The following is a 27297-nucleotide window of genomic DNA, read 5'->3' on the forward strand; positions in this document are numbered from 1 at the left end:
CCCGCCCTCTGGCGCTGCGCTTGTCTCCTTCTTCTCCGCGGTGCGCGCGGCCGAAGGTCGCCGGGAGTCGGGAGCGCGCGGGCGGGAGCGCGCGGTCGGTCGGTCGGACCGGGTTCGTACGGCCTTGACGGGACCGAGCGGCCGAGCAAAGGGCCCCTCCCTTTCCTTCTCCCCTGTCCATCTTCCCCTTTAAATCCCCGCCACGGGGGCCTAGACGGGAGCATGGAGCCTCCTCCGCTGCCCACGCCTGGGAGGAAGGAGCAGCAGCTGAAGAGCCTTCGCGTATCCTTCTCCAGCTGGGTTGGAGGCGTCGGGCAAGGCTGAATGTCATAAGGGGTGGGGTCGGTTTGAAGGGGGTTAGACTAGATGACCCCCTGGGGTCCCCTTCCAACTCTACTGTGATTCTGTGTGGGGACTTGCAGGTTAAGATTTGGGGGCTGGTTCTGGGGGTTGCAAGGGATGGGGGCCTGGGAGGGGCTTTGAAACGGGGGTAGGTGGGTGGGAGGGATTTGGCGGGTGGGGGGGCACAATGTTAGAGCCCAGAGCTTCCCGAGACGGCCCCCTCCTCCTTGTTGCCCGGCAGCCTTTTCGCTCCGCTGCGTTTCTGCTTGGAGATAGGAGACCTGCGGGGGGGGGGCGTGTTGTTCCCTCGGACGTTTGTTTTTGGCATGTTAGCCCGGGATGACTTTAAAGGGCAGCTTCGTGGAGAAGCGAGCCTTAAATTGACCGCCCTCGGCTGAATTAGAGCCTGCACGTTGCAAGGCAGTGTATCTCTCTAGAGGGTAGGATGCTTCCAAAGTGTTTTGTTTTCCTTCTCACCATCATAGTTGGAAACAGGATGCCAGGCCAGGCTGGGTTGCTCTGACCCAGAAATACACTTTTTTGCACTTGCTGCTTTCTCCATGTCAAACCTTGATTAATCATGGAATTGTAAAGTTGGAAGGGACCACCTAGGGTCATCTAGTCCAACCCCCTGCAATGCAGGAAACTCAACTAGATCATACATGACAGGCACAGAGAAGCAGGCCAGACTGGTTTGTTGTTTGTTTTCTGGCTCAGCCCTGGGAGTTGTTTTCAGAATTGGATGATATTATTAAAGTCGTAAATGAGATAAGGGACATGTGTGGAGTGTTTTATCTCAGCCATTGAATGACCATCACCTGCTATCTGCAGTAGGACACAAATTATGGGCATGGCATCCTATCCAGCCAGCACAGGTTTGGTCTCTGAGACAAGCTTTAGGCTACACTCCTTTCTTGTGCCTCTTTTTCATAGCAATTAAACTGGGTGGGAGGAGGGTTCATTGATGAAGGATGAAACTGGCACAGAGCACTACGGAGGGCTACCAACATCACAACCTCAGGAAGAGGGATTCATTTGGTTGTGTAATGGGTAATGGGGTTGAATATGATTATGGGAAAATGTGTGGCTGGCAGCACACTGAATTATTTGGGATGGTAGGATTTTACACGGGCTTTTTTCTGTACCACCTTCCCTCTTTTCCTTAGCTTGTTCTCAGGGTGTGGAGGTAAAGGGAAGCCAGAAAGTGCCATGTGAACTGAGCCTGTCACAGTGCGGTGAAGAATATGTGTAAGTTGCCACTGGAGTTTGAAGTTTGAAGACCCCCATTCATTTGTACTCTGTAGACTGGGGCAGGAGGCAACTCCTTCCATGGCTCCCCTGGTAATCTCCTGGGACTGGCCTTGGATATTTTAAGAACAAGGTTCTGAGCAGGACTTGGACATCTCCCTGTGTGTCCAGATGTACATTGCCCCCTGGCCTTTTCATGGCTAAAATGCCAGTCAAGTCATATCAACACTATATTTCACTTTGGGAGATGGCAGTTTATGATTATCGGTGCACAAATGTTTCCTTACGTTGGGCTGTTGGGCTTACCTTGTTTCTTTCCTGCCCTAGTCCTATAATCATAATATACAGTGGTACCCCGGGTTACATACGCTTCAGGTTACAGGTGCTTCAGGTTACAGACTCCGCTAACCCAGAAATAGTACCTCAGGCTAAGAACTTTGCTTCAGGATGGGAACAGAAGCAGCAGGAGGCCCCATTAGCTAAAGTGGTGCTTCAGGTTAAGAACAGTTTCAGGTTAAGAACAGACCTCCAGAACAAATTAAGTACTTAATCCGAGGTACCACTGTATCCTTATTCTGACAGTGTAGTGGGCAGAGGGAAAGTTGCAGACATGGCAGACTTTGGCTCACATCCTATTCTGCTATGAGGCTTGCTCAGTGGCTTATCCTTGCCAAATTACGGGTAAGAGACACAAATTCTCCAATCTTAAAATTAGTGGACTCTCAGAACTCTGTTGAGAAGAGAGATTTACAGCCCAATCACACAAATTTAGTCTTAAATGTTCATTGGCATTTACTCCCAGGAAGGAGCGTAGGTTTGCTGTCCTACTCGCTTGCTCAGGGCTACCCTATGGGGTTTCTGGCTGAGCAAAAACAAAACAAAACAAAACAAAAACTGCCCCCAAACCCCTGACTGTGTACTTGAAGGGATACCCTTTTGGATGCATGTGCTGCTATTTCATGCCTAAATTCAACCCCAACTAAGTCCTTTGTTCTGATAGCTAATAACTAGGTGGATCTTTCAGCACAGGAGTGTGGAACCTCAGGCGCAGGGGCCAAATGTGGCCCTCCAGGCTCCTCTGCCTGGCCCTTGGAACCTTCCCTAAGCTACTCCCCTCACTGGCCCTGCTGTGCACTCCAAGTGTTTTGAGTTCTTGCTTGCCTGGATGGAGGATAACAAAGGTTATTTGTGGGAACTATCATGTACAAAGGTGAAATTTACCTTCATTGCTGTGCTTTCTTTTGCCTCTGGTCCTGCCCAGCACTGGCATGTTGCTCTTGGAAGGTTGCCTAGGAAGGAGTATGGTTCTCAGAATGATAAAGAAATAGAGATTTCTCACAGCACCTCCCCGTATCCCTCAATTAACACACTGTTACACACCTTTCATCTTGTTCCAGTTTCACTATCCGTTCCCAGGAAGACCCCAGTGTTCAAGAGAGGATTCCCATCAACAGCCGTTTTAAGTGTGTGCAAGGTATCCAGCCTCTCTTGTCTCTTCTGTTGTGGGAATTTGTTGCTTCCTTGTAGCAAGGTGGTGGGAAAACAATGCCCCACCCCAAAAGCCACAAATGGAAACCATGCCTCTGTAACTATGCTTTCCAGACTGGAGTGCAGGCATGGATGCAGATCCCTGTTGGTGCATAAGAGTAACTGTGCAGCCCCTGGTGGTGTGTTGTTCAGGTGTCTCCAATAATGGAATTGACTTCAGACCATGCTTTGGATGTTGTTCCTCGGTGCTAAACCTTTGCAGATCTCAGCGCCGGTTTCCATGAAACAGGAGATTTGCTGTGGTATCTCCATTACAGAGGCCCAGATCATGGTGCTCTGCTCCTCTGACAGCACTTGACTTTTCTTTATGGCTAGGCGAGGAGAGATGTTCCTATTGAGGGCCTTCTTGGATGGTCCTTTCTAATTCTTGATCCGTTCTAATTCTCTTCCAGAGGCTGAAGAAACTCTACTGATTGACATAACAGCAAACAGTGAGTCTCCCTTGACCAGAGTGCTGTCAGGAATAGATATTGCCTGTCACTGACATGTCATCTTTCCCTCTTGACTCATCATTCTTGTTCCTGCTTGTCTCTTCTTCCTGACCCTGATGTCTGGATTTTGTGCCCCCCCCCCAAAAAAAACTCAGACTGCTGCTGGGATGAAAGGCTTTTTTTATTCTATCCTCTGCCTTCATGCTGCTTTACAGAGTCAGGACTAGATCAGTGCCCTGAGAAATTCACAGTGGAGGAAGAGGAAAGCTGGGGGAAAGCATTCAGTCTAGTTACATGTACAGTTTTAGTAAAGGATGGGAATTAAAGATTGTACTAGACATTTCCTGGAACATACAGAGTTTGATGAGGGTTTTCAATGAAGTGAGATAAGTTATTTGGGAGACAGTTGCAGGCATGAGAAGGAACATACAGAGCTGCCTTATGCCAAGTCATAACATTGGAGCATCTAGCTTGGTAATGTCCACACTGACTGGCAGCAGCTCTCCAAAATTTTGAGACAAAAGTCTCTCCCAGCACTTCCTGGAGATTGAACCTGGGATCTTCTGCATGCAAAGCACATGCAACCACAGGATTTAATATTGCTGGAAACCTTCTGAAGTTTAAGTGTGGTAGAGCTGGAGGAGGGAATGTCACAGGCAGCGATGTATCAAGATATGAGATCAGAGACAAGAGTTTTGAAGATGGTTGAGAAAGCCACCAGAGAACTGCAACCAGTGTCTTCAGCACTTCCCTTGGGGTCCAGAACTTCTTCTGAGGTCCATTCTTAAAAACACAGGTGTTCATTCACAAAATGCACCTGTTTCTAAGGATTCCAGCACATGGAAACTGAGAATTAGAATAGACACTATTCTGTGATGTTAAAAGATGTTAAAAGCATTCCTTGATCTCTCTCCAGGTAGATATAGATATAATTCTTGCACGGGGGTTGCTTGTACATGACTCACAAGCGTGTGCCCACTTCTCTTAAAAGTAACTAGGAAAATTGGCCCATCACCACATCTCAATGGTGAATTTTCAGGAGCCTGCTAACTATGCAGGCAATAGCTATTTGCCTCCCTGTTGCTAGTGGCATCTCCTATTGACCATAGGGTTGGGGCGGGGGTTGTGTTGCTTGCTGCCCACTCCATTTTCAGGAAAAGTGTGCCTTTCTTGCAGATAACTGTTTGCTTAGGATGCTGGGAGACAGTGGAAGATTGAGGGTTTGGTCCTGTCCATCTAAAGCAAGGGAGGGGAACTTCTGGCCTTTCAGTTCTTGCTGGACTACAACTCCCATAATTCCTGGCCATTGCCCATGCTGGCTGGGGCTGGTGGGAGTTGGGGTCCCACAACATCAGAGGGGTGCAAGCGTTCCCCATTTTGTTTCAGTGTGTCCCAACTTTTCTCCTTTTTGTTGTCCACTGTATATTGATTTAACTGCCATAAATAGTGGCTTCCAGAGTGTGTAATGCGGTCCCTTCAAACCAACAGACATTCGTGTAACCTCTAGCCTGTGGGCCACTTGTAGCCTTGGCCTGATTTTATAAGGGTCACAAGCAGGGTTGGTAAAAATCAATGGGGTTTTTTAAAAAAATAAAAAAAGGATTTCTTAAAATTTAAATCGGATTTTTAAAATAAAATGCTTTTGGAGGAAAAATATTTCTAAAGATAGTTTTCTGTTTAAGTTACATTATAGTCCAAAGGATTTGTTTTAAGTTTTTCATGTGTGCTAAAACTCAGTCTAAGTTTTTTTTAAAAAAAATTGTTTAACCACATCAGTTAATAAACATGGATACATATGCTATAAAGTTACTGTTTTAGTTAAATAAATTGTTTAAATTGTTATTAAGGAAATGATTATTTTTCTCCTTCCAATAAAGTACAGCAGAAAAGTTGCCCAAATATAAACAGTTAACTTATTAAACCTCACAATAATTTCATAGTTATCTGTCTATGTATTTCTAATAGTATAACCAAATCAGTAATTTTTGATATAACTGTAAAAACTACTCTGAAAATTTATTGTTCCAAAAATGAAACCTTCATCAGGTTGTAAATATGCAAGAATGAGTCTTTCTGTAAAAAAAAAATGATTTAAATCAGGTCTTACTGACTAGTGATTTGAATCAGGTCTTACAGACTAGTGACTTAAATCGTGATTTAAATTGATATGATTTAAATCCAATCTACCATGGTCACAAGGAAAGGGCAATGAGGTGAAGAATGGCAGAAAGCAGCAGTGACTAGCACCCACTGGGATTGGTGGAGCCAGAGCCAGTAATAGGCTGAGCCAACTAATTCTAACTTTGCCCCCATCCTCCTCTGTGCTGTGTCTCAGGGAGCACTGAGACTAAGGAGGAAGAATCTAACAGGCAGGGCCACCCACAGGACTGTAAGTTAGAAGGCAGGCAGGTAGAGGCTGGCTGAGCACAGACTGAGGTTGGTGGGGCACAGCCTCACTTGCCCTCGTGGAGCAGCTTCCACTGGCAGGGAGGAAAGGTGGTGTCCTTTCCAGTTTGGGCACTTGGCTTTCCCACTGTCCACATCAAGATTCCCACTCCCCACTCCCTCGCTGCCCTGGAAATGCAACAGGGAGTAGGCAACTATTTTTAAATGTACCATATTTTTCCGTCTATAAGACGCCACCATGTAAAAGGTAAAGGGACCCCTGACCATTAGGTCCAGTCGTGGTGGACTCTGGGGTTGCAGTGCTCATCTCGCTGTATTGGCCGAGGGAGCCGGTGTTTGTCCGCAGACAGCTTCCAGGTCATGTGTCCAGCATGACTAAGCTGCTTCTGGCGAACCGGAGCAGCGCACGGAAACACTGTTTACCTTCCCGCCGGAGCGGTACCTATTTATCTACTTGCACTTTGACATGCTTTCGAACTGGTGGTTGGCAGGAGCTGGGACCGAGCAACGGGAGCTCATCCCCTCGCGGGGATTCGAACCACCAACCTTCTGATCGGCAAGTCCTAGGCTCTGTGGTTTAACCCACAGCGCCACCTGCGTCCCCCCCATATATAGGACACCCCCTATTTTGGGGGACTCAGATTTAAGAAAATGGGGCAAAATGGCCCTGTGTATAAGACTCCGCCTAATTTTTGACATTTTTTAAGGGGAAAAACCTAGTCTTATATACGGAAAAATACGGTACCTTATTTCAGAACTTTTATTCTACAAAATGCAATCTTCCTCAGTTCCTTTATAACTTCTTAGTAGAGTGTTTAATGCTCTCCATTGTGTTTCATTTCAAGGTTTTGCTGCTGTTTTTATTTTCATTTACTGTAGTATAAAAGCAGTAACTTTTGAAGTGTGTCAGGTTCCTGTGAACCTGATCAGTGTCTAGAAGTTCATGTATCTTCAGATGTGGCTGCTTCTCAGCTTCAAGTCCACTCAGTTACAGTGCAGTCTCACTATATCTCTTGTCTTTTGTAATGCACTTCCTGTATGAGCCAAAGCAAGAATATTCTGCTCATTCACTGTGTGTGCCTGAAAGTTCAACCTTGGATTAAGTAATGAATATGACAAGTCAAACTTTACAGCACAATTGTTCCTCAAGGTGTTTCTTCATTTTTGTTGTCTGTTTATTGTCATCCCTCTTTTTAAACATTGGGGGCATTTTCCATGTTCTGCCTTATCAGTGTTGTGCCCCGTTTCCTGACGTGTGCTTTTCCTGTGTGTGCTTCAAGCTGGCTGCAAGATCCGAGTGCAGGGTGATTGGACAGCAGAGCATCTCTTTGAGATCCCAGATGAGGAGCAGTGTTTGGGATTCCTCGCTGAGGTTCTGAGAATCCAAGAAGGTGAGCAACTCCCATGCCCTGTCTCTGATGTTTGATGTTGGAGATGGCCTAGTCTCTCACATGAGTGTTGTTGTTGATTTTTGTTGTAGTCCCGCGAAACACTTCTTTCCCTGATCTTGTGGATCATACCTCCTGGCACCAAGTGAAAGGTCTCACAGGGCCAGTAGATCCCCCTTCTGCAGGTACAACCACACCGACATGTAACTTGTGTGATTTCTGCTTGGAATTTTTAAGTACTTGTTGCCTCCTTTAGAGGAAAGGCCTTGAGGGGACTTTCCTCCACAATCCTTCCTAAACATGCATTAGCTGAGAGGCAATTGTCCGACAAATGTGGTGCTGTGGGGAGGCAGTAACATTTTCCTGCAGTTAAGTATTTTCTAAGTTCCTTTCCCGAAACTTCCCCAAATGATTCTGAAGCCTCTCTAACTTCAGAAGCCTTTTCTTCTCTCAGGGATTCTGGGATTCGAGGATAACTTCAGTGTTATGAGTATGGAGAAGAAAAGAAACCTGCAGAATCAGCAAATGAGTGCCCGCCGGGAACCTCCACCACCACCGCTGCCACCAAGCAGGCCGTAAGTTGACTTAGAGGTGTACTGTGCCCTCCCGCCTCCTTGGTTTTAAGGGCTACTTGAGTTCCGTTCTCATCTCCCTTAGGCGTATCCGTGACAAGGAGAGCATGAGCAAGGAGCAACCCAAAGTGACCAACACTATGCGCAAGCTCTTTGTGCCTTCCACACATACGCAGTCCGGACAGAGAGAGGGACTCATCAAGCACGTCCTCGCCAAGAGAGAGAAGGAATATGTCAACATCCAGAATTTCAGGTCAGATCATGCAAAAGTGCAAACACCATGCAAACACCAGTGGAACCTGTATCATATTTGGGGTTGGAGAAAGCGACATCTACATGACAGCTTTATTGTTGGGTGCCAGGCAAAGTCTGCCCTGTTCATTCAGGCCACAAGGGTGGGTAATTTAAAGTATTAGTTGTGGTGGGCAATTTTCCTTGGTGCCAAATGTTTGCGTTCACACATACTGAACCGTGGTTTCATATTATGAGCACGACAGCAGCCTCTCCTCCAGGTTTGCACACTTCTCCCTCACCCTGAGCCTATTTGGAAGCTTCTACTTGTATTTTAAATTAACCACAGTTTGGTGTGTCCAGATCCTATGGTGGTTAATTTTAGCAGCTTTGTAAACACATGATTTGAAGTTGGCTTGTTTCAATGAGCCACAGTTAAAATTAAGTGGTTGTATAGCCTCAGACTTTGTAACAAGATGCAGTTAATCCAAAACTGAAGCAAAACCTTTGGAACTCTTCCTAAAAGCTGTGCTGGAGGCCAAGGAGGTGTTTGACCCCGACCCCTCAACGCTTGGTGTGGATCATCCTGATAATGCTAAGCTTACTACTTCAAAGAAAGTTTTGGCTTTGGTTATTTCCTTGTACTGTTAATAGTACCCAGCTGCAATTTGTTTTTAATGTCTGCTTTTATCATAGGTTTATCAGTATCTGGTTAGCAGCTTTAGATCCTACTGTTTTACAGAGGCTGTTTTGCTCTTTTTTTCCCCTTTACTAGACAGGCTGTATTTCTGTGCTGTCTACAGAGTCGGGAATGCCCTTTCCTTCATGGCCAGCATGGAAACACAGGAAACCTCCATTTAGGAGGTTTGCATAGAGGAAAAGGGTGTTAAAGGGTAATCTTATACCAAACAAGTTTGGCACAGCAGATCTGAGAGGTGGTTTTCTGCTCCCTGAAAGCCAGCCTGGAAACCAGGTTGCCAGGTGAAGGAAGAATGGAGAGATCAATCAACTCACTTGCCTTCAAAGAATTTCTGGTTGCCTGTGGCAACTAGGATAGGGCTTAAATATCAGGCTGGCTGACACATCTTTAAAAATATAAGGAAAAAGCTTTTTTCTTTCATTAACAAAGCTCATTTGGGGCCCAGAATAGCTAAGTTGAGGAAGAAGTGGCTAGTATTACTTGTTTGTTCTTGGTCCTGATCTTGCCTGCCCTTGTAATCCTTGTAATCCAGCAAGTCTGTTCAGATTGGAGTCCTATTCCTGAAGCTCCACATCCTTCTCTTCCTTGCAGGTTTTTCGTGGGGACATGGAATGTGAATGGGCAGTCTCCAGACAGTGGATTGGAACCTTGGCTGAACTGTGACTCTGAACCCCCAGATATCTACTGCATTGGGTGAGCAGACATAATAGCTTTTCAGAGACCCCTCTCTCAGTCTTTGTTTCCCCACAGTTGCTTTCTAAACTGAGGTCCTGTTGTGTGAAGACTTTCGCTTTAAACTTGGAACAAAATAGGAGAATCCTGAGGCTTTGTATCTTTTAGCCAGGAAGCAATGTTCTGCCATAATGAACGTGGCAGTGCCATCCTTTCACCCTGTGGGCAGTGGATTACAGCAGCATCAAAGATGACCAGAGGCCTAGGTGGCTCTGGGGGAAGCATGGCCTCAGTGCTAGGGATGTGTATTGTGTCTGATGGCACTTTGGCATTAGGTTTCAGGAGCTGGACCTGAGCACAGAGGCTTTCTTCTACTTTGACTCGACAAAGGAGCAAGAGTGGCTGACAGCTGTGGAAAAGGCTCTGCATTCCAAATCCAAGTACAAGAAAGTAAGTCCAACCCCACCCATTTCTTCAGCAGCCAGACAGCTGTCAGGAGCTGGAGTGAGGAGGACTAAGGGACCACTGACCATTAGGTCCAGTCGTGGCCGATTCTGGGGTTGCGGCGCTCATCTCGCTTTATTGGCCGAGGGAGCCGATGTACAGCTTCCAGGTCATGTGGCCAGCATGACTAAGCCGCTTCTGGCAAACCAGAGCAGCACACGGAAACGCTGTTTAGCTTCCCGCCGGAGCAGTACTATTTATCTACTTGCACTTTGAGGTGCTTTCGAACTGCTAGGTTGGCAGGAGCTGGGACCAAGCAACGGGAGCTCAAACCGCCAACCTTCTGATCGGCAAGTCCTAGGCTCAGTGGTTTAACCCACAGCGCCACCCACGTCCCGGAGGAGGAGTAGGTCAGGAATAAAAACACCTGGTGTCAGTGGTGTTTTATTCAAAAGAAGCCAAAATTCTTTATTCAAAGAAACCAAAACCATCGAGGCCTAGTGATCACAGAAACCTTTCTCACTAGGTCTTGCCCCAGTGAGGTAGTTGTGAAGGCTGAAGGTTGCTACCCTCCCACCACTCTCTTAAGTCTCCTCCTCCCCCTGGTCCTTCCCAAGCAACCTGAGACTCTGACACCTTGCCTGTCTTTGCTCCATCCTCTTAATTTCTCTGTGTTCTGGGAGACCAGCAGGGAAGGGAGCTGATTGCAGCAGAATGGGGAGACCCCCTGACTTATTCAGCAGCCAGCTGATCTCTGCCTCTTGACCCCCGCCTCCAGCCTCCACTTCTGCCTCTGATTCTGAACTGCTGTCTGCCACAGAATCTTCCTGCCCTCTTGCCTCTTCAGTTTCCAACACCTCCTCTTGCTCACAGTCTTCTCCCTCTGACAACTCATCATCGTCCCCCACCAGTTCCCTGGCTTTGAGCCTTCTTCCCTTGGGGGATCCCCAGTTGGTGCCACCCACCACTCCTATCTGCAGCCAGCCGGCCCAGGACAGCAAGCAATGCACAAATCTGGTAGACATCCCAGTACCTTGCATCTTCTAGGTGCAGCTGGTGCGTCTAGTTGGAATGATGCTGCTCATCTTTGTCAGGAAGGACCAGCTTAGCCACATCAAGGAAGTGATGACGGAGACAGTGGGCACAGGCATCATGGGGAAGATGGTGAGTAGACCCTGACAGCGGAATTCCCTACGTCTATCTTTCTATCTGTCTATATGTTTTTATAATCTCTGCCAACCAGTTTCCCCCTCTTTGCTGCTTGCTCGCTAACAGCCATCTTTGCTCCGCCCCTGCAGGGTAATAAGGGGGGTGTGGCCGTGAGGTTTGTCTTCCACAATACCAGCTTCTGCATTGTCAATTCCCACCTTGCTGCCCACGTGGAAGACTTCGAGCGCCGAAACCAGGATTACAAGGATATCTGTGCCCGGATGAGCTTCCTGCCCCCTGACCAGGGTCTGCCGCAGCTGACAATCATGAAACACGAGTGCGTTTCGAGGGCTTGGAGGGAGAGAGCCTTGGCTGACGTAACTTGTTGGTCTCCGCTATCTGGAGAAGCAAATTGAGTCATGTTTCTGTAACTTTCCTGCATGTGTGTAGCTCAAGGGTAGGCAGCATAGTGCTCTCCAAATGTTGATGGACTACAACTCCCATAATCGCTAAGAATTGGCCTTGCTGACTAGGGCTCATGAGAGTTCCACTTCAGCAACACCAGGAGGGTGCAGTGTCAGCTATCCCTGCTGCCGATGCACTACTAAGGTTTCTACTAGAGCAGACAGAAGTGCCCAGAATTGTAGGCTTCTGCTTCATTCAGGGCAGGCAGATATTAAACATCTGTGAAAGCGAGTGCTGGGCTTCATTCATTAATTTCTGTTTATTGTGGGGATTTCTTCCGCAGAGTGGCTTATATAAAATAATAATCAGAAATGCACCTCAAGATAATTTAAAGCATATAAACAGTACCTTAATAGCAGCAGATCTAAATAGAGCAACATAAACCTAGTGGCAGAGATGTATTAGATTAGATTATAGCAAATGTGGGCAACATCTCCAGTGATCGGGGTGGGAGTTGCAGTTTGTTAAAGGCAGTAGCGCAAAAGCAGGGTTGCCATTTTGCATGGAGAAGGTTCCAGGCTCAATCACCAGTGTGTGCAGATAGGGCTGGGAATGATCTCTGCCTGAAAGCTGCTGCCAGTCCATATAGTCAGTCCTGAGCTTGATGGGTCAATGGTCTGCCTCAATATAAGGTAGCTTCCTATGTTCCTGTGTACTACAGCAGTGTTTGGAGGGCCACAAGCGCCCTACCCATGAATTAAAGAACCAGGGGAAATTTTAAAAGTCTTTGCTGAAAGGACATCAAAGCAGGGGCCAAGTGAGCTTCTTTGGGAAGATTATTCTAAAAGGCAGGGTGCCATTACTGAAAGGGCCCTGTCATACTTGAAAGAGCAGGAGTTCCCTGGGAAAGATTCTAGTCAGTGGAGAGGCAGTGCAAAAATAAGTGGGCTTTCTTCTGGTACCCCTTTCCCAAACCTTGAAACGCTTTAAAGGACAAAAGGGATACTTTGAATTGGGCCTGGAACCAGTTCAAAAGCCAGTGTAGTTCACAGAGCACTAGCCTAATATGATCATTCTGCCCAATCCTAGTTATCAGTCTTACTTCATGTTGCAGGAATTGGCAGCAGGCTGCCCCCTCTCCCCCCCCCCTTCGTGAGCTTGCCTGTAGCTGTGCTTTCTTCGCTTTTTTCCAGCATTGTCATCTGGTTGGGTGATCTGAACTACAGGCTTTGCCTTCCTGATGCCAACGAAGTGAAAACTCTGATCACTAAAAATGAGCTTCAGAGACTTCTGACCTACGACCAGGTGAGAGACATATTTGTGTTATATGTGGTGGTTTAGGATATTGCCCTGTTTATTTCCTATGTCTGGGATACCCCAGCCTAGACTAGAGAAACCACTTTCAGACAGTTAGGAGCAAAGTGTAGCTATAACATAGAATGACTGCAACTTCTACAAATGCTTTGTAAGCTTGCAGTTTTGTGCAACCTTAATTAGAAGCAAGTCCCAATTAAGTTGGATGGTTGCCTTGGAATTTGCGTAAGTAGGACTTATTACCCAGTTATAGGGCTTTCCTAGGTCAGCGCACTCTCCAGATGTTGTTGGACTCCCATCAGCTCCAGCATGTCCGTGGCCAATGGTCAGGGACAGCGATAGCTGCTGTCCAGCAATAGCTAAAGGTCTAAGGTTTCCTGCTCTAGGTTTTGCATCTATCTGGAAAATCTGCATTACTCACATCTTATCAGCAGTTACTTCCATTAAATCAAATTAAATTGCTGATGCTTTTCGTTTTTAATTTTTTCTCTCCAAGGTTTGTGTGTTTGTAACGCTTACGACCTTTCTCCCACTTGGCATAAGGACCATTGCTATTTTGTGTTGAAACAGAGGCCTGATTGCTGCATCTTATGGTGGATTTAAGTCCTGTGAGCGTAGTAATGCCTTAGCCATTTTAGAAGGATGCTGGACTGCTACAAGGCAAGGGTGGGCAGCCTAAGACTTCCAACATACGCAAAACCATAAAAAAACATTAATAACTTCCCTAAAGGTTGTATAGTTACTTATCTCCTTGACATCTGACGGGAGGGCGTCCCACAGGGCAGGTGCCACTACTCAGAAGGCTCTCTGCCTGGTTCCCTGTAACCTCACTTTTTGCAGTGAGGGAACCGCCAGAAGGACCTCGGTGCTGGACCTTAGTGTCTGAGCTGAACAATGGGGGTGGAGATGCTCTTTCAGGTACATACTGGGCTGAGGCTGTTTAGGACTTTTTTTCAAAAAAAAATTATTAGTTTTCACAACATTATAAACAAACAAACAAATACCGGTACATAAGACAAACAGACATAAATCATAGCCTTATTGAAAATTACACTTATTAACATTGTTAAGTGACTTCCTCACTTCCCCTTGGTTGAATTTCATTGCATATCCTTTTAACGGTTTTCCAAATCACAGTTCTTATAAAATTTGACTTAAACATTAACAACCTTAGATCTTCCCATTATGAAATTAAACATATTAATTCATCACTTAACATAAATAAAATCCTAAGCCAATTAAGTATCTGCAAGCTGTTTTCAGTTAATTTAACTTAACATATTTAACTAAGTAATCATTAAATTTAATCCACTCTTCCTGATACTCCTCCTCCTTCTGTTCGTGGACTCTTCTGGTTAGGTTGGCTAGCTCCAAAAAATCCATCATCTTCATCTGCCATTCTTCTATTGTTGGTAATTCTTGGGTTTTCCACTTTTTAGCTAACAAAATACGAGCAGCAGTTGTGGCATACAAAAATAATTTAACATCTTTCTTGGGCAATTCCAAACCTGTTATTCCAAGAAGAAAGGCCTCTGGTTTCTTTATAAATGTATATTTCAACATTTTTTTCAATTCATTAGAAATCTTTTCCCAGAAGTCTTTCACCTTGGGACAGGTCCACCACATATGATAAAAGGTTCCTTCCTTTTCTTTACATTTCCAACATAGATTGTCACAGTTATGATATATCTTTGCTAATTTTGAAGGAGTCAAATACCATCTGTACATCATTTTCATTATATTTTCCTTTAACACAGTACATGCGATGAACTTGACCCCTTTCTTCCACAATCTTTCCCAGTCCTCAAAGTTTAGGACTTTAAAGGTTGGCACCAACACTCTGAATTGTGCTCGGAAATGTACTGGGAGCCAACGTAGGATGCAAAAGGATGGTTTTGCAGTTGCTCATAGTGTCGGGTGTAGTCTGGTGGTTGTTAACAGTTTGTATGGATTATTGGTACATATAACATTGTCTGTTGTAGGTATGGCTAACTTGTGGTCTGCCAGATGTTATTGAGCTGCAGTTCCTGTTGGCCCCAACCATCATGGCCAGTAATCAGGGATGATGGGAATTGTAGTTCTGCAGCATTGTGAGGGCCATGCATCTGCTACTCCTGAGTTAGAGGATTTTCCTGTCGTGTGATGCAGCAAAGTAACTTAAGATGACCAGGGGCAAAATTGCACAAGCATCCTGTACCTTTAATAATTGTGTATAAGATAGGATTTCAACAGGTATACCCCTTTTTTTGCACCTGGCTACCCTACTAGTACTTTACCTTGGTCTTCCAGCACAATAGTGGCTGTTAATAGACTCCATTGTCAGGCAACAGGGGGTCTTCTGCTTCTCTGCTGATAAGCGATTTCTTTTTGGCTTTAGCTGAACATTCAGCGTACCCAAAAGACAGCTTTTGCTGATTTCACAGAGGGAGAGATCAAGTTCATCCCGACGTACAAATTCGACTCTAAAACAGATCGCTGGGATTCTAGGTAAGCTCCTGCTTGATAGTTGAGCCTTTGTAAATAAGTCCTCAAAATCATTAGTCTGCAAGGCTTGTTTGTTTTTCCTAGTCTACTGAGATGCTAGTAGTGTCCTGCATTTCCATCCTCTTGAGCAGGCTAGTAAAAAAATATAATTTAAAAATTGCTTTCTGCTAAGCAAGCAGGTGGAGGAAGGCTAGAGTTGAGGGCTGGATGGACTTCCTTTCCTCTGCAGCCAGAATGGACACCAAGCAAAGGAGGAAGAGAGAGATCCATCTCTCCTTCACCTGCTCACTTTGCTTGCATGGAATTCCTGGTCGCCAAAGGCTGCTAGGCGAGTTGTTAAAAGCAAGGCTGTGATACGTTGTTTTGCTCAACCCATCCCTGCTCAAAGTCTCTGGAAATGTTTTGGCTCCTTTTCCACAAGCAGCCTTTTTCCCACATTTGTCCTGATAACCAGCGTCCTCTGTTTCATGGTGTGTATAACCGGTGTTGCGGTTCATTGAAAGGTGCAGCAGGAAGTGTGAACTGGGGCTGAATGAGAATCCTGTTTGTGTCAAGGAAGTCTGGGAATTAGACTTGGTGCTCTCTCAAGATGAGTCTGCCAGGGCATAAGAACATGAGAGCAGCCCTGCTGGATCAGGCCATTGGTCCAGCATCCTCTTCTCACATTGGTCAATGAGATGCCTCTTGGGGAGCCCACAAACAGGACCTGAGTGCAGCAGCACTCTCCCCTCCTCCAAGCCATGCTGCTGCTGGTGGAGTATGTTCTGTGGCCATTATGGCTAGTAGCCACTGAGCCTCATCATCCATGAATTTGCATATTATTGTGGTTATTGACAACTGTAAGAAGCCACCTAGGCCTGCTAGTTTAATTTCTCTTGCTTGGTTATGGGGGAATCAAAGGGACAGACAGAACATGTAGTGATGAAGCCAGAAAATGGCAGGCTCCTTTTGGCAGCATTTCAGGTGCCAGAAAGGGGTATTTTTACATTTCCTGAAGCTTGGATCACTGAAAAGATAGCGTCTGAACAAAAATAACGGGGACCATTGCTTTTGGGAGGGATCATAATTCAGTGGTGTGCCATATGCTTTGTATGCAGAGTCGCAAGTTGAAACTCTATGGCACCTGCACCTGAAAAAGGATTGGGCCACAGAGAGCTGCTGCCAGCCAGAGTAGATTGATTGTGGAGTTGGAAAGGATCATGAGGATCATCTAGTCCAACCCCCTGCAATGTAGGAATCCAAACTGGGGGAGGTCAGAAATTCATTCTGACCTGGTAGAAGGCAGCTTTTGATTTCCTAACAGCTCTCTCCATGAGGCAAAATACCTGCACACCTGCAAGGTCTGCCCCTTCTGAAGCTGGAATCCCAAGTCCCATCATCTCCAGCTGTTGACCATGGTCAAGATCACAGACCGTGTATGGAGCCAAAGTTTGACTGAGTGAGCCTTGTGTGTTGCCTCAGCCAGTCCAGTAGTCCCGATGTCTCTCCTGTCTCCTTGCAGTGGGAAGTGCCGTGTGCCAGCATGGTGTGACCGAATTCTCTGGAGAGGAGGCAGCGTGAATCAACTCAGCTACCGAAGCCACATGGAATTGAAAACGAGTGACCACAAGCCCGTCAGCTCCCTCTTCCTCATAGGGGTAACACCTGCCCTGGCCAGGGCTATCGTCTATTAAGGTTTTTTAGTTGCCTGCTTGGTGGCACCTCCTTAGATATGGGCAGGCCCTGACCACAGAGCTCCTCCTTGACAAATGCCTTCTGGTGCAAGGAGTGGGCAGGTCTTGGCTCTGTTAAATCCCTAGGCTTCCATTCTCTACTCTTCTGAGTACACGCTGCTCCTGCAGGCATGGCAGACCACATGGGCTGAACTGTGCACCTTAACAGTTGGCTCCATTCATGCAATGGAGCTTCTGTGGTCCTTGGCTTGGAGCATTTGGCTTCTGCCCATTGGGTCTGGAAGTCACAGCTGCTGCCATCCCTGGGGAAGTTCTCAAAGTTACTTGCCTCTTTCAGGGCTGGGAACAGGGTGGTGCATCAGGCATTTCTGCTCTTAACACATGCCCCCCTTTTTTTGAGTCCACAGCCCCAACAAGTGTGCTCTGTTTCCCCACCCCACCCCCACCCTTATAGGTGAAGGTTGTGGATGACCGACGGTACCGGAAAGTGTTTGAGGATATTGTTCGGTTGATGGACAGGATGGAGAACGAATTCCTGCCCTCACTGGAGCTCAGCAGGAGGGAGGTAAAGACGAATAAGATCCTCTCCAACCCCTTAAAGAGGGTTTGCTGCAAAAAGACCAGGGGGAAAAGAAGTCTGCTTTATATCATGCCAGGCCCTTGGCCCATCTAGCTCAGTCTTGTTTACACTGTCAGGGAGCGGTTCCCCAGGATTTCCGGGGGATCTCTCCCAGCCCTAGCTGGGGATAGAACCTGGGACCTTTGTATGCAAGGCAGATGCCCTTCCACTGAGCTGCAGCCTCTTCCTCGCAGGGGTATCCAGTGTGCTGCCCTCCAGATGTTGGACTACAATTCCTATCATCCCCAGCCAACATGGCCTGTGGCGATGGGAAGTTGCAAGTGCAGCAATATCTGGAGAGCCCCAGGTGGACACTCTAGAGCAAACGTAGCCACTGTGAGGTGGCATTTGGACCTGTTGCATGTGCAGTCCCTTAAATGAGAACCCAGGGCCAAGGACAAACTTCTCCCTGGAGCACGTTTCCTTGCCGTCTGCTGAAGGCAAGCACTCTCTTTCCTCCCCCCCCCCCCCATTTTGCTATGCAGTTTTCGTTTGAGAATGTGAAGTTCCGGCAGCTGCAGAAGGAGAAGTTCCAGATCACAAACAACGGGCAGGTCACCCTCCATTTCTCCTTCATCCCCAAACTCAATGACAGCCAGTATTGTAAGCCATGGCTTCGCGCTGAGCCCTACGAGGGATACTTGGAGCCCAGTGAGTCTCTCTCTGGAATCATAGAATTGTAGAGTTGGAAAGGGACCCCAAGGACATCTAGGGAAGGCCTTCGTTTCCTTTTCATCCCCCCTTTTCTCCTCCTCTTCCCAGCCCTCCTCCATCAAACCTTGGGAGTTTTGTAGAGCAGGGGAGGCTTAACATTTGTGGGCTACATTGCCCCATGCTCAAGCCTCCAAGGGCCACACGTCAAAGCAGGTGAACCCAAAGCGTGAAAGTGAGTGTGACCAGCTTTAAACACACACACACGCATGCACAAATGAATTGGAGCAAAGAAATGCTGGAGGATCCCAAAAAACCTTTTGACACCACAGGGAACTAGTGAGAGCAGTCCATCAGAAAATTACTTTTTAAAAAAATTGCGTATTTTTACATTGTGGAGGCACTAAAATATCTTGGGGAACATATAGAACTACCCAAACTTTTAAAAACTTGATGAAATGTAAACTAAAAAAGAAAGTTACATTGGGGGCTCAAAAATCCTTTAGGAGACAAATAAATGCTTTCCCTTTTTATATTCTTTTGTTAGGATCACTTTCTCTTACTCCCCCCCAGTACCCTGTCCCCATATTCTGTTCAGCTGCTGCTTTGGAGGAATAGAGAGGAAAGTGGGGTGGGGTGGGAATTGAGTAGCTTCTGTTCCTAATTCTTGAAGTTAAGGTTTCCCACATAAACCTGTGAGAACAGGATGCTGTACTAGATGGGCCATCGGCCTGATCCAGCAGGCTCATCTTGTGTCCTTCTGTTAAATTATTCACTATCTTAACATCTAATTTACAAACAAACAAACAAACAAACAAACAAACAACCCTGGCTGTTCCAAAGATTGTATCTACCTGACCTCTTCCCATTTTAGATGAGACTCTGGACATTTCCCTGGATGTGTACGTCAGCAAGGACTCTGTGACGCTTCTCAATTCAGGGGAGGATAAGATTGAGGATATCCTTGTCCTTCACCTTGACCGTGGCAAGGACTATTTCCTCACCATCAGTGGGAGCTACCTACCAAGCTGCTTTGGGACCTCCTTGGAAGCCTTGTGCCGGATGAGGCAGCCGATTCGCGAAGTCCCCGTCACTAAACTTATTGATCTGGTAGGGAAAGGGGTTGATTTACCTGGCAGGTTCATTTGCTAAATATCTAACCTTCCCACTCTGCTTGCCTGCTTGAAAAACAGCTTCCACTTCCACTCAGAAATGTGTGTGGTGGGGGTCCTTCGCTTCATTCATGTAGCTGGTCACTCGCTTCCTGTGTGCTGTTCATGTTTGCTGTTGACTGAGTCATCCCAAGTTCTTGTCCTCCCACCTGCCCTTTCGCACGGCCACTAAACCATGTGCATTTCCCTGCCATCTGCCCAGATACTGTTCAGCGAATGGGCTGTTTCTTTCTCTTCTCAGGGCCTGTGCCATTAACATACTTTGTTGTCTTTTTTCCACTTTTCTTTTGCTCATGCCTTCCTCCTCTGATCTCAGGGAGAAGACAGCTTCCTAGAAAAGGTAACAGTTGGTTTGATATCTCTCTCGATGTTCTTGTAGCGGGCTCAAATCAGGTACAGGCAACTCCCCATTTACACGGGAGTTGCGTTCCGAGGTACCGTGCATTTAAATGAAATCGCGTATATTGGGGACGGCATTGGAAAAGCCTGCAAACACCCTCTAAACCTCCTGAAACCCCTTTTAAAAGCCTTTTAAAAACCAGCAGCGCTTGCCAGACTCCCTGCAAAACTCCTTGCTCAAACTCCAACTCTCCACAGGCCTCAAAGGTCAGTGCAAAGGCTCCTGGGAGGGAGTCTAGATGCTGTTTCCATGCCATGCTGTTGCCGCTTTTGTGCTCTTGGGGGGGGCATTTTTGCCCCTTCAAGTGCCACTTCCAGGTTTGCAGCAGAGTGCATGTGCCTCGAAGGCACGTAAATGGAGTTGCCTGTACTGGAAGGCGCTTGTCAACGATCAGCAGGTGCTCCATGCAGTGGCAAACCAGGCGCTACCCCACCAACCTCACTTTCCTCTCGGGCAACCCTCACCTGCCTGCCTTCTTACTCAAATCCAGTCCAGGTGGTGGCTCTAGCTATCTGCTTCCTTCTCTTCCCTAGTCTCAGTGTGGCCCTTGTAGAACTCAGCAGAGGAGAACGGAGACAAAACCAGAATTTGCCATCACTGCTTGTAACTGATTTTGCTCTGCTTGACTCTGGGTCCACTTGTGATGGGCAGCATGGGAGGCAGAAAGCCCAGTCTCATGATGCAGGCGCCAGCCCCCTCTGGCCCAAGAGCCAGTTTTCTCCTTGTCTCTGTGCTGAGCAACTGCTGCACAGGCTATGCCACTCTTGCTTACTCTTACCACCTGAGCACTGGCATTTGGGAAGCAGTAGTGGCTGCTTTGGGGTGGCTCAGGGAAATGTCACTCCTCTCGAAATCAGATATACTATTATCATAGCCACTTTGGAGACAGTGGTGACTGCCAATTTGGACAGCTGTAGACATTTAGAATCATGGAGGATATGTTTATCAGTGGCTACTGGTCAGGGCTATTTATTGCCACTATTATCATAAACCACATGCTTTTGATTACCAGTTTCTGGGGAACATGATGGACAGAGTGTTATTGTCCCCGTGTCCCTATGGACTTCCCAAGGGCATGTGGTTGGCCACTGTGGGAACAAAATGCTGATCTAACCCAGCAAGGCTCCTGTGTTCTTCAGCATGTATCTGCTACTCTTACACTAAGACTCTGATACAGTATGTGTCATTCCCCACACTAATACACACTCTCTCTCTCTAGAGACGGGGGCGGAGAGTATTGGTGGGGAGGATGAATTGGGTCCTAATCAACAGCTTCCCTGGGGATGAGAGGAAGTGGAGTTGGGATCAAATTCTTCATCCTTGCCGACTCCTTTTAGGGACGGGCTGCTTGCCATTGCTGTGCTCCTAAAGCTCTCTTGCTCCCCTCTCTTTCTCTTTCTCTTGAACATGGTAGCTTGAATTTTATTATTATGGTCACAGACCAGTTCCGGCTCACTTACAATATCAGGAAAATCATAAAACACAACAGGAATACATTGAATTGCAATTGGGTATAACAGAGACATTTCAGATATAGCAGCAATTAAAAATATACATTAAATCTTGATCACTAAAATATTAACTAAAATTGCCATTTAAAACCTTAATCATTTTGGTAGTACAGCTTGTTCCCTAAGTTTTATGGCAGCCGTACAGAATTTGGCCACCCCTAGCGTGATCTCTAGATCCTTGCGGTAGCTTGAGATAAAACTAACCACCCTGAACATCTCTGGAAAGGAAGGAGGCAGGAGGTATTTTTCAGCAGCTGCTGTGTGCTGCATTGCCCATACAAAGTAATGAGTTCAGGCTCCAGCTGTTGTTCAGTCTCCACCACTGCCTCTGCAACGTGCTCTAGATAAGGGGTGGGGAACATGTGACCCCATCGTCTCATTATGCTGGCTGGGGCTGCAGCCCATCAACCTATGAAGGCCCATCCATGTTCTGCTGCTGTTTTTGTTGCTTATTTCCTGCCCTTCACCCTAAGGTCCCAGGAACAGGTTACAAAAATTAAAATAAAATGTTAGCCAAACCGCATGTCCACAGCTGCATATTTACTAAGCTTCTGGGTGAACTGCACATCCGGAGTGGGAAGATTACTAGCTGCATATTAATAGGGGAAGGGGGAGCTTGGATTTGGGGTGCGAGAAATTTGTTTTTTGTTTTCCCACTTGAGATGCTTATTGTGGCTAGGGTCAGGTGATATGTCAATATATATATATTTTCAAATCGGCTTGAAGTCTATATAGTGATACTGGTTTCATAATTTCTGACATGGCAATATATTGCGAATCATGATGTGTGTGTGTGCTATCCAAAAAACACAATGTGGGTGGAAACTGTGAAGCCAGACAATGCTTCTCTAGATTCCTGCAGCCCCTGTTAACTCTGCTGGCTCTGCTTTCCCCTGCCCTCCTGCAGGGGGCAGCAAATCACCAAGAGAGCAGGCGCCAGCAAAAATCACAATTCGGGGGAAACCGTGAAGCCTGCAGGGGGCAGCAAATCACCAAGAGAGCAGGCGCCAGCAAAAATCACAAAACCGTGAAGCCAGCCAATGCCTCTATATAGCCCCATCCTTATTTCAGACATCCTGATACATTGGTATATTGCAATGTTTAGCTAGTGATATATTACAACGTTGAAAGCCAGCTATCGCCCAGCCCTAGTTGTGGCCTCAGAGGGCAAGACTTGTCCACTCAGCTGGAGCAAGGAAAGAATGCATACAGGCACACATTCTGTCAGGCTCTCATGCCAGTCTCGCTTGTCATTGGACCTCCAGGAGAAGCAGTTTCTGGATATAGTACCCCAGGATGGTGATGACTCCACTGAGCGGCCTTTGCACATACCCAAGGAGATATGGCTCTTGGTGGACCACCTCTTCAAGAATGCCTGCCACCAGGTGAGCTGAGGGGGACTGTACCAGGGTGTTGGCTGGAACCAGTACCAGTTTTGGGGTGTGCAGGTCCCAAACATAACAATTTATATCTTAGCTACCAACTCACTCTTACAAACTACTGCCATGAGTATAGTGGCACCTTGGTGGAGCGGCAGCGGGTGGGACATCCGGCATACAGTATTCCTTAGAGCAACTCAGAAAAACCCAAGTGTTCACAACCATTGTCTGTCTATCCCTAGTAAAGTGGTCCTCTGAGACTCGCCACTAGAAGAAGCAGGGAATGATTTCACTCTCCCATTGCCCAAAATCATGAGAAGGGTAGTAGGAATGCTACTGTGGAAATCAGGCGGGATAAAATTCTCAGGCCTTGTGCAAGTTCTCTTGGTGATGGGCTTCTTGGTGATGGGAGAGCCAGTGTGGCGTAGTGGTTAAGAGCGGTAGTCTCGTAACCCCGGGAACCGGGTTCGTGTCTCCGCTCCTCCACATGCAGCTGCTGCGTGACCTTGGGCTAGTCTTTGAAGTCTCTCAGCCCCAATTACCTCACAGAGTATTTGTTGTGGGAGACGAAGGGAAAGGAGAATGTTTGTCGCTTTGAGACTCCTTCAGGTAGTGATAAAGCTGGATATCAAATCCAAACTCTTCTTCTTCTCTCCATTGTTGCATTTCTTGACTTCACATTATGCACCTCGGGCCTGGATTGTTCTGCATGCTATCCAGGATGTACCCCATCCTTTCCTAACTCGTATGATACTCTACTTCTGTCTGGCAGGAGGACCTCTTCCAGACCCCTGGCATGCAGGATGAGCTGCAGGAGATAATTGAGTGCCTGGACACCAGCATTCCCGAGACGATCCGTATCCTTGTTTAGCTCTTGGCTGGAGTGGACCTCACTTTTATATACAGTGGTACCTCGGGTTAAGTACTTAATTCGTTCCTGGAGGTCCGTTCTTAACCTGAAATTGTTCTTAACCTGAAGCACCACTTTAGCTAATGGGGTCTCCTGCTGCTGCCGCGCTGCTGGAGTATGATTTCTGTTCTCATCCTGAAACAAAGTTCTTAACGTGAAGCACTCTTTCTTGGTTAGCAAAGTCTGTTACCTGAAGCGTCTGTAACCCAAGGTACCACTGTAAAAACAATCAAAATGGAATGCCCACTGTGAAGTCCAGTCATGCATCCAAACAGCTTCACAGCTTTAACCCCCATTTGAAAACATCAGCCTGGCTAGATAGAGCAGAGGTGGGGAATCTTGACAGGCCCGCAGGCCCCACGTCTACCATCATACATGGTATCAGGTGTGGAGACAGGTAAAGACATGGCTGCAAAGGAGCTTCAAGGGGGCATTCAATTGTTCTTTGGCAAGCAGGGTTTGTTGACCACACTTTTGAAGTTGACCACTATTATTTGCTGTTGAAACCATGCCTGCAGATGGACATTTCCTCTGCAGATCAGCTTTGCAGGCAGCTTCGTCAAGAGGGGAGGTGTGGGAAAATTACAGTGGGATGGCTTAGTTGGTAGAGCGTGGCACTCTTAATCTCAGGGCTGTGGGTTCAAGATCCACCTTGCGCAAAAAGGGGGGGCTCTCAAGGTGGGCCCAGATGTATAAGGACAAAACTACTTGCTTTGGACCAGCCTAGGAAGGAGGCAGGGTGCAGGTAACAGGATAGAACCCTTTCCTTGACAGGCTGTCAATAGCTGGCAGTAACCACTCTGTGGCCGAAGCTCTGCTCATCTTCCTGGAGGCACTGCCAGAACCAGTCATTTGCTATGAACTGTATCAGCGCTGCCTTGAGTGCTCACATGACAGCCGCCTCTGTCGCCAGGTAGGCCCCAGAGCCCCATCTCTTCCTGGCTGGTCTGCATTGTGTACAGAAGCATAGAATCAGAAGGGATTTCAAAGGTCATCTAGTCCAAATGCTGCAGCAAGTAACAGGGAATCCACTAAAGCATCCCCAAAAGCCAGTAAACCGGCACACTGGCAGGAGGGTTAGTCTGGTCTGGGAAGCCTTGTTAACTGCAGAGGCTGCTGAGTGTTGACAGTGGATGCTCTTGGATTAACATGGTACCACAGGGGTTGATGTCTCCTTTGATAACCATCCCTCTCGGTTGTGGGGGGGGGGGGCGGTGCGTGCACATGTTGCCTTTTTGCTTTCTGACAAGGAGTTGTAACAATAACCCACCTGTTTCAGTGAACCTCGCTTGAATTTCCAACACAGGAAGCAGCCATATACCACTGGGCCATCTAGCTCAGTATTGTCTAAATTGATAATAATAATAATAATAATAATAATAATAATAATAATAATAATAATAATTTTTATTTATACCCCGCCCTCCCCAGCCAAGACTGGGCTCAGGGCAGCCAACAATCAATAATAAAAACGAGTTGAATGAATACAACTTAAAAACAAGATTAAAATACAACATTAAAACAATTAAAATGCAGCCTCTTCACAGGAGGAGAAAAGAAAAAGAAAGAGGGGGAGGAAATCAAATTGGCTCCAAGCCAAAGGCCAGGCAGAACAACTCTGTCTTACAGGCCCTGTGGAAAGAAATCAGATCCTGCAGGGCCCTGGTCTCATGAGGCAGAGCGTTCCACCAGGCCGGAGCCAGTGTTGAGAAGGCCCTGGCTCTGGCTGAGGCTAATCTAACTTCCTTAGGGCCCGGGACCTCTAGGCAGTGGCTCTAAGTAGTGGCTCTCAAGGATTTCAGACAAGGGATGTTCCCTACCCTACCTGGAGATGCTGGGAGTGGAACCTGAGACTTTCTGCATGAAAAACAGGTGGTTTACTGCAGAGCTATGGCCCTTCCTCCAAGATATCTCAGTTGGTAGAGCATGAGACTCTTAATCTCAGCATCATGCATTTGAGCCCCACGTTAGGCATTGCAGTGGGGGGTCGATGAGTTAACCCTCATGGTCCCTTCCGACTCTACAATTGTATTATTCCCCAAAGTTCCCAGCAGAGTTCTAATCCGGTTACTATTTTAAAAATTCACTTTTTTTAATGCCAGGTCTAAACCTGCAAACATAAAAAGTACACTGTGCTAGTGATCCATGCCCCTCCTCCACCCAAAGCTCTGCATGGAAGCTCCGAGCTGACTTTCCCGGTCTTGCAGGTGATCTGCCAGTTGCCACGGTCGCACCGGAACGTCTTCCGCTACGTGATGGCCTTCCTGCGGGAGCTGCTGAAATACTCCGAGAGCAACAACGTCAGTGCCAATATGCTAGGTAAGGCCTGCCTGTCCTGGCTGGGAGCTGGTCTTCCTCCTGCTTCCGCCTCCTCTCACACTAATGTTTTCGCTTCCCTGCAGCCACCCTCTTCGCCAGCCTCCTGCTACGGCCTCCGCCCAATGTTCTGTCGAAGCAGAGCCCACAGGAGCGCCAGCGTGCCATCGGCTTCCTCCTGGGCTTCCTGCTGGGGGCGGATGACTACTAAAGGTGCCAAGCGTTGGCTCCACGCCAGCAGCGAGGCAGCCTGGAGATGAAATGGGGAGGGAAGAGGCAAGGCTTAGCCTCTGTTCTCTGGTGCCACGGAGGTGAATCGATTTCCTGCCCTTCCCATTGTGCCATCTTACCATGTGCCAGCTCCCTTCCCTGTGCTTCGCCCTTTCCACTTTTTCCTCTTGACTCCTGACACAGTTGAACACTTGGTTTTCCACATGGTTCCAGGGCATTGGCAGGTTAAGGGTGCTTTGGGAGGGACCTTGTTGGAGGACAGTCATTCCCCTGCCCATCCTACCACCACTGCTGCTCTCAGTCCCTGTGCAGTATTCCACTCCCTCCCCTTCTGCTGCAGCTGAGCATGTGATACTCTTGGTGGGTACAAGGCATAAGGATTCCTAGCCTGTCCTGGAGTTGCAGGACATCTTTCTCTGTCCTCGTCCCCCAGCGTTGATGCTGGTCGAGAAGGGGCAGGGCACCCACTGTGGCCCACATACTACTTAGCCTGCTCTGTGTAGTTCAGATATCTGTCCCCATTCTGCCAAGTAGAGTGTGTGACGCATATTCATAGTCCTACCAGTCGTCCCCGTCCCCCAGTTCTAGGGTGTTAATTCTTCGTGAAACACTAAGCACTGCCTAAAGGGATCAGGGAGGAGGAGAGGGCGCAGGCTGGGCAGCAGGAGGGGAGCTGAGGCAGTGGGTACAGCTGGGTTGGGTTGGGCTCCCCACCCGACCCAAGTTCTGCAACTTTGTCTTTTTGGTTTTCTGTCCTGGATACCTGTACTTCGTGCACACTCTCTCTTTTTTAAATTGTATAATTTATTGGAAAACTGTTGTTTCAAAATAAAATATCCATTGTGCAAAGATTGTTCTGATGTTTGGAGGGGAGCTACACTTGCCTTTGCTGGTTTCCACTGCTCTGAAGCTCAGCCAGACCTTCCAAATGTAGCCTTTCTGGGCTCTTGCAGCACACATGAGAGAGAGGCTGTGGGAAGGGGGCGCTGGATGGGGCACCAGGACGTGCAGATACCATGGAATCTGATTTAGCTTGAGAACAACTTTTTAACAAACAAACAAAACATATATATATATAATATAATATATTATAAAGACAAC

At 47.2% G+C, this 27297-nt stretch overlaps 1 protein-coding gene across 3 annotated transcripts; it reads left to right on the forward strand.

Annotated features, from left to right (window-relative positions):
* Positions 1-27045, forward strand: OCRL (OCRL inositol polyphosphate-5-phosphatase). Of its 3 annotated transcripts, XM_053374782.1 has the most exons (24): positions 1-282; positions 1520-1590; positions 2988-3064; positions 3531-3569; positions 7256-7366; positions 7456-7548; positions 7818-7938; positions 8021-8188; positions 9458-9559; positions 9874-9988; positions 11030-11146; positions 11281-11468; positions 12730-12841; positions 15228-15337; positions 16836-16971; positions 17462-17572; positions 18112-18277; positions 19152-19387; positions 19766-19789; positions 22626-22745; positions 23512-23596; positions 24435-24562; positions 25857-25968; positions 26052-27045. In XM_053374782.1, the coding sequence occupies exons 1-24, from the start codon at positions 223-225 to the stop codon at positions 26174-26176; spliced, it is 2727 nt and encodes a 908-aa protein (XP_053230757.1). In that variant the 5' UTR covers positions 1-222; the 3' UTR covers positions 26177-27045. The 3 variants fall into 3 exon arrangements, with proteins under 3 accessions (XP_053230757.1, XP_053230755.1, XP_053230756.1); XM_053374780.1 differs by lacking the exon at positions 19766-19789 and having other exon boundaries at positions 18-282; XM_053374781.1 differs by lacking the exon at positions 7456-7548 and having other exon boundaries at positions 18-282.
* The last annotated feature ends 252 nt before the right edge of the window (positions 27046-27297 follow it).

This window comes from Podarcis raffonei, chromosome Z (genome assembly GCF_027172205.1).
Source record: "Podarcis raffonei isolate rPodRaf1 chromosome Z, rPodRaf1.pri, whole genome shotgun sequence".
Taxonomy (NCBI): domain Eukaryota; kingdom Metazoa; phylum Chordata; class Lepidosauria; order Squamata; family Lacertidae; genus Podarcis; species Podarcis raffonei.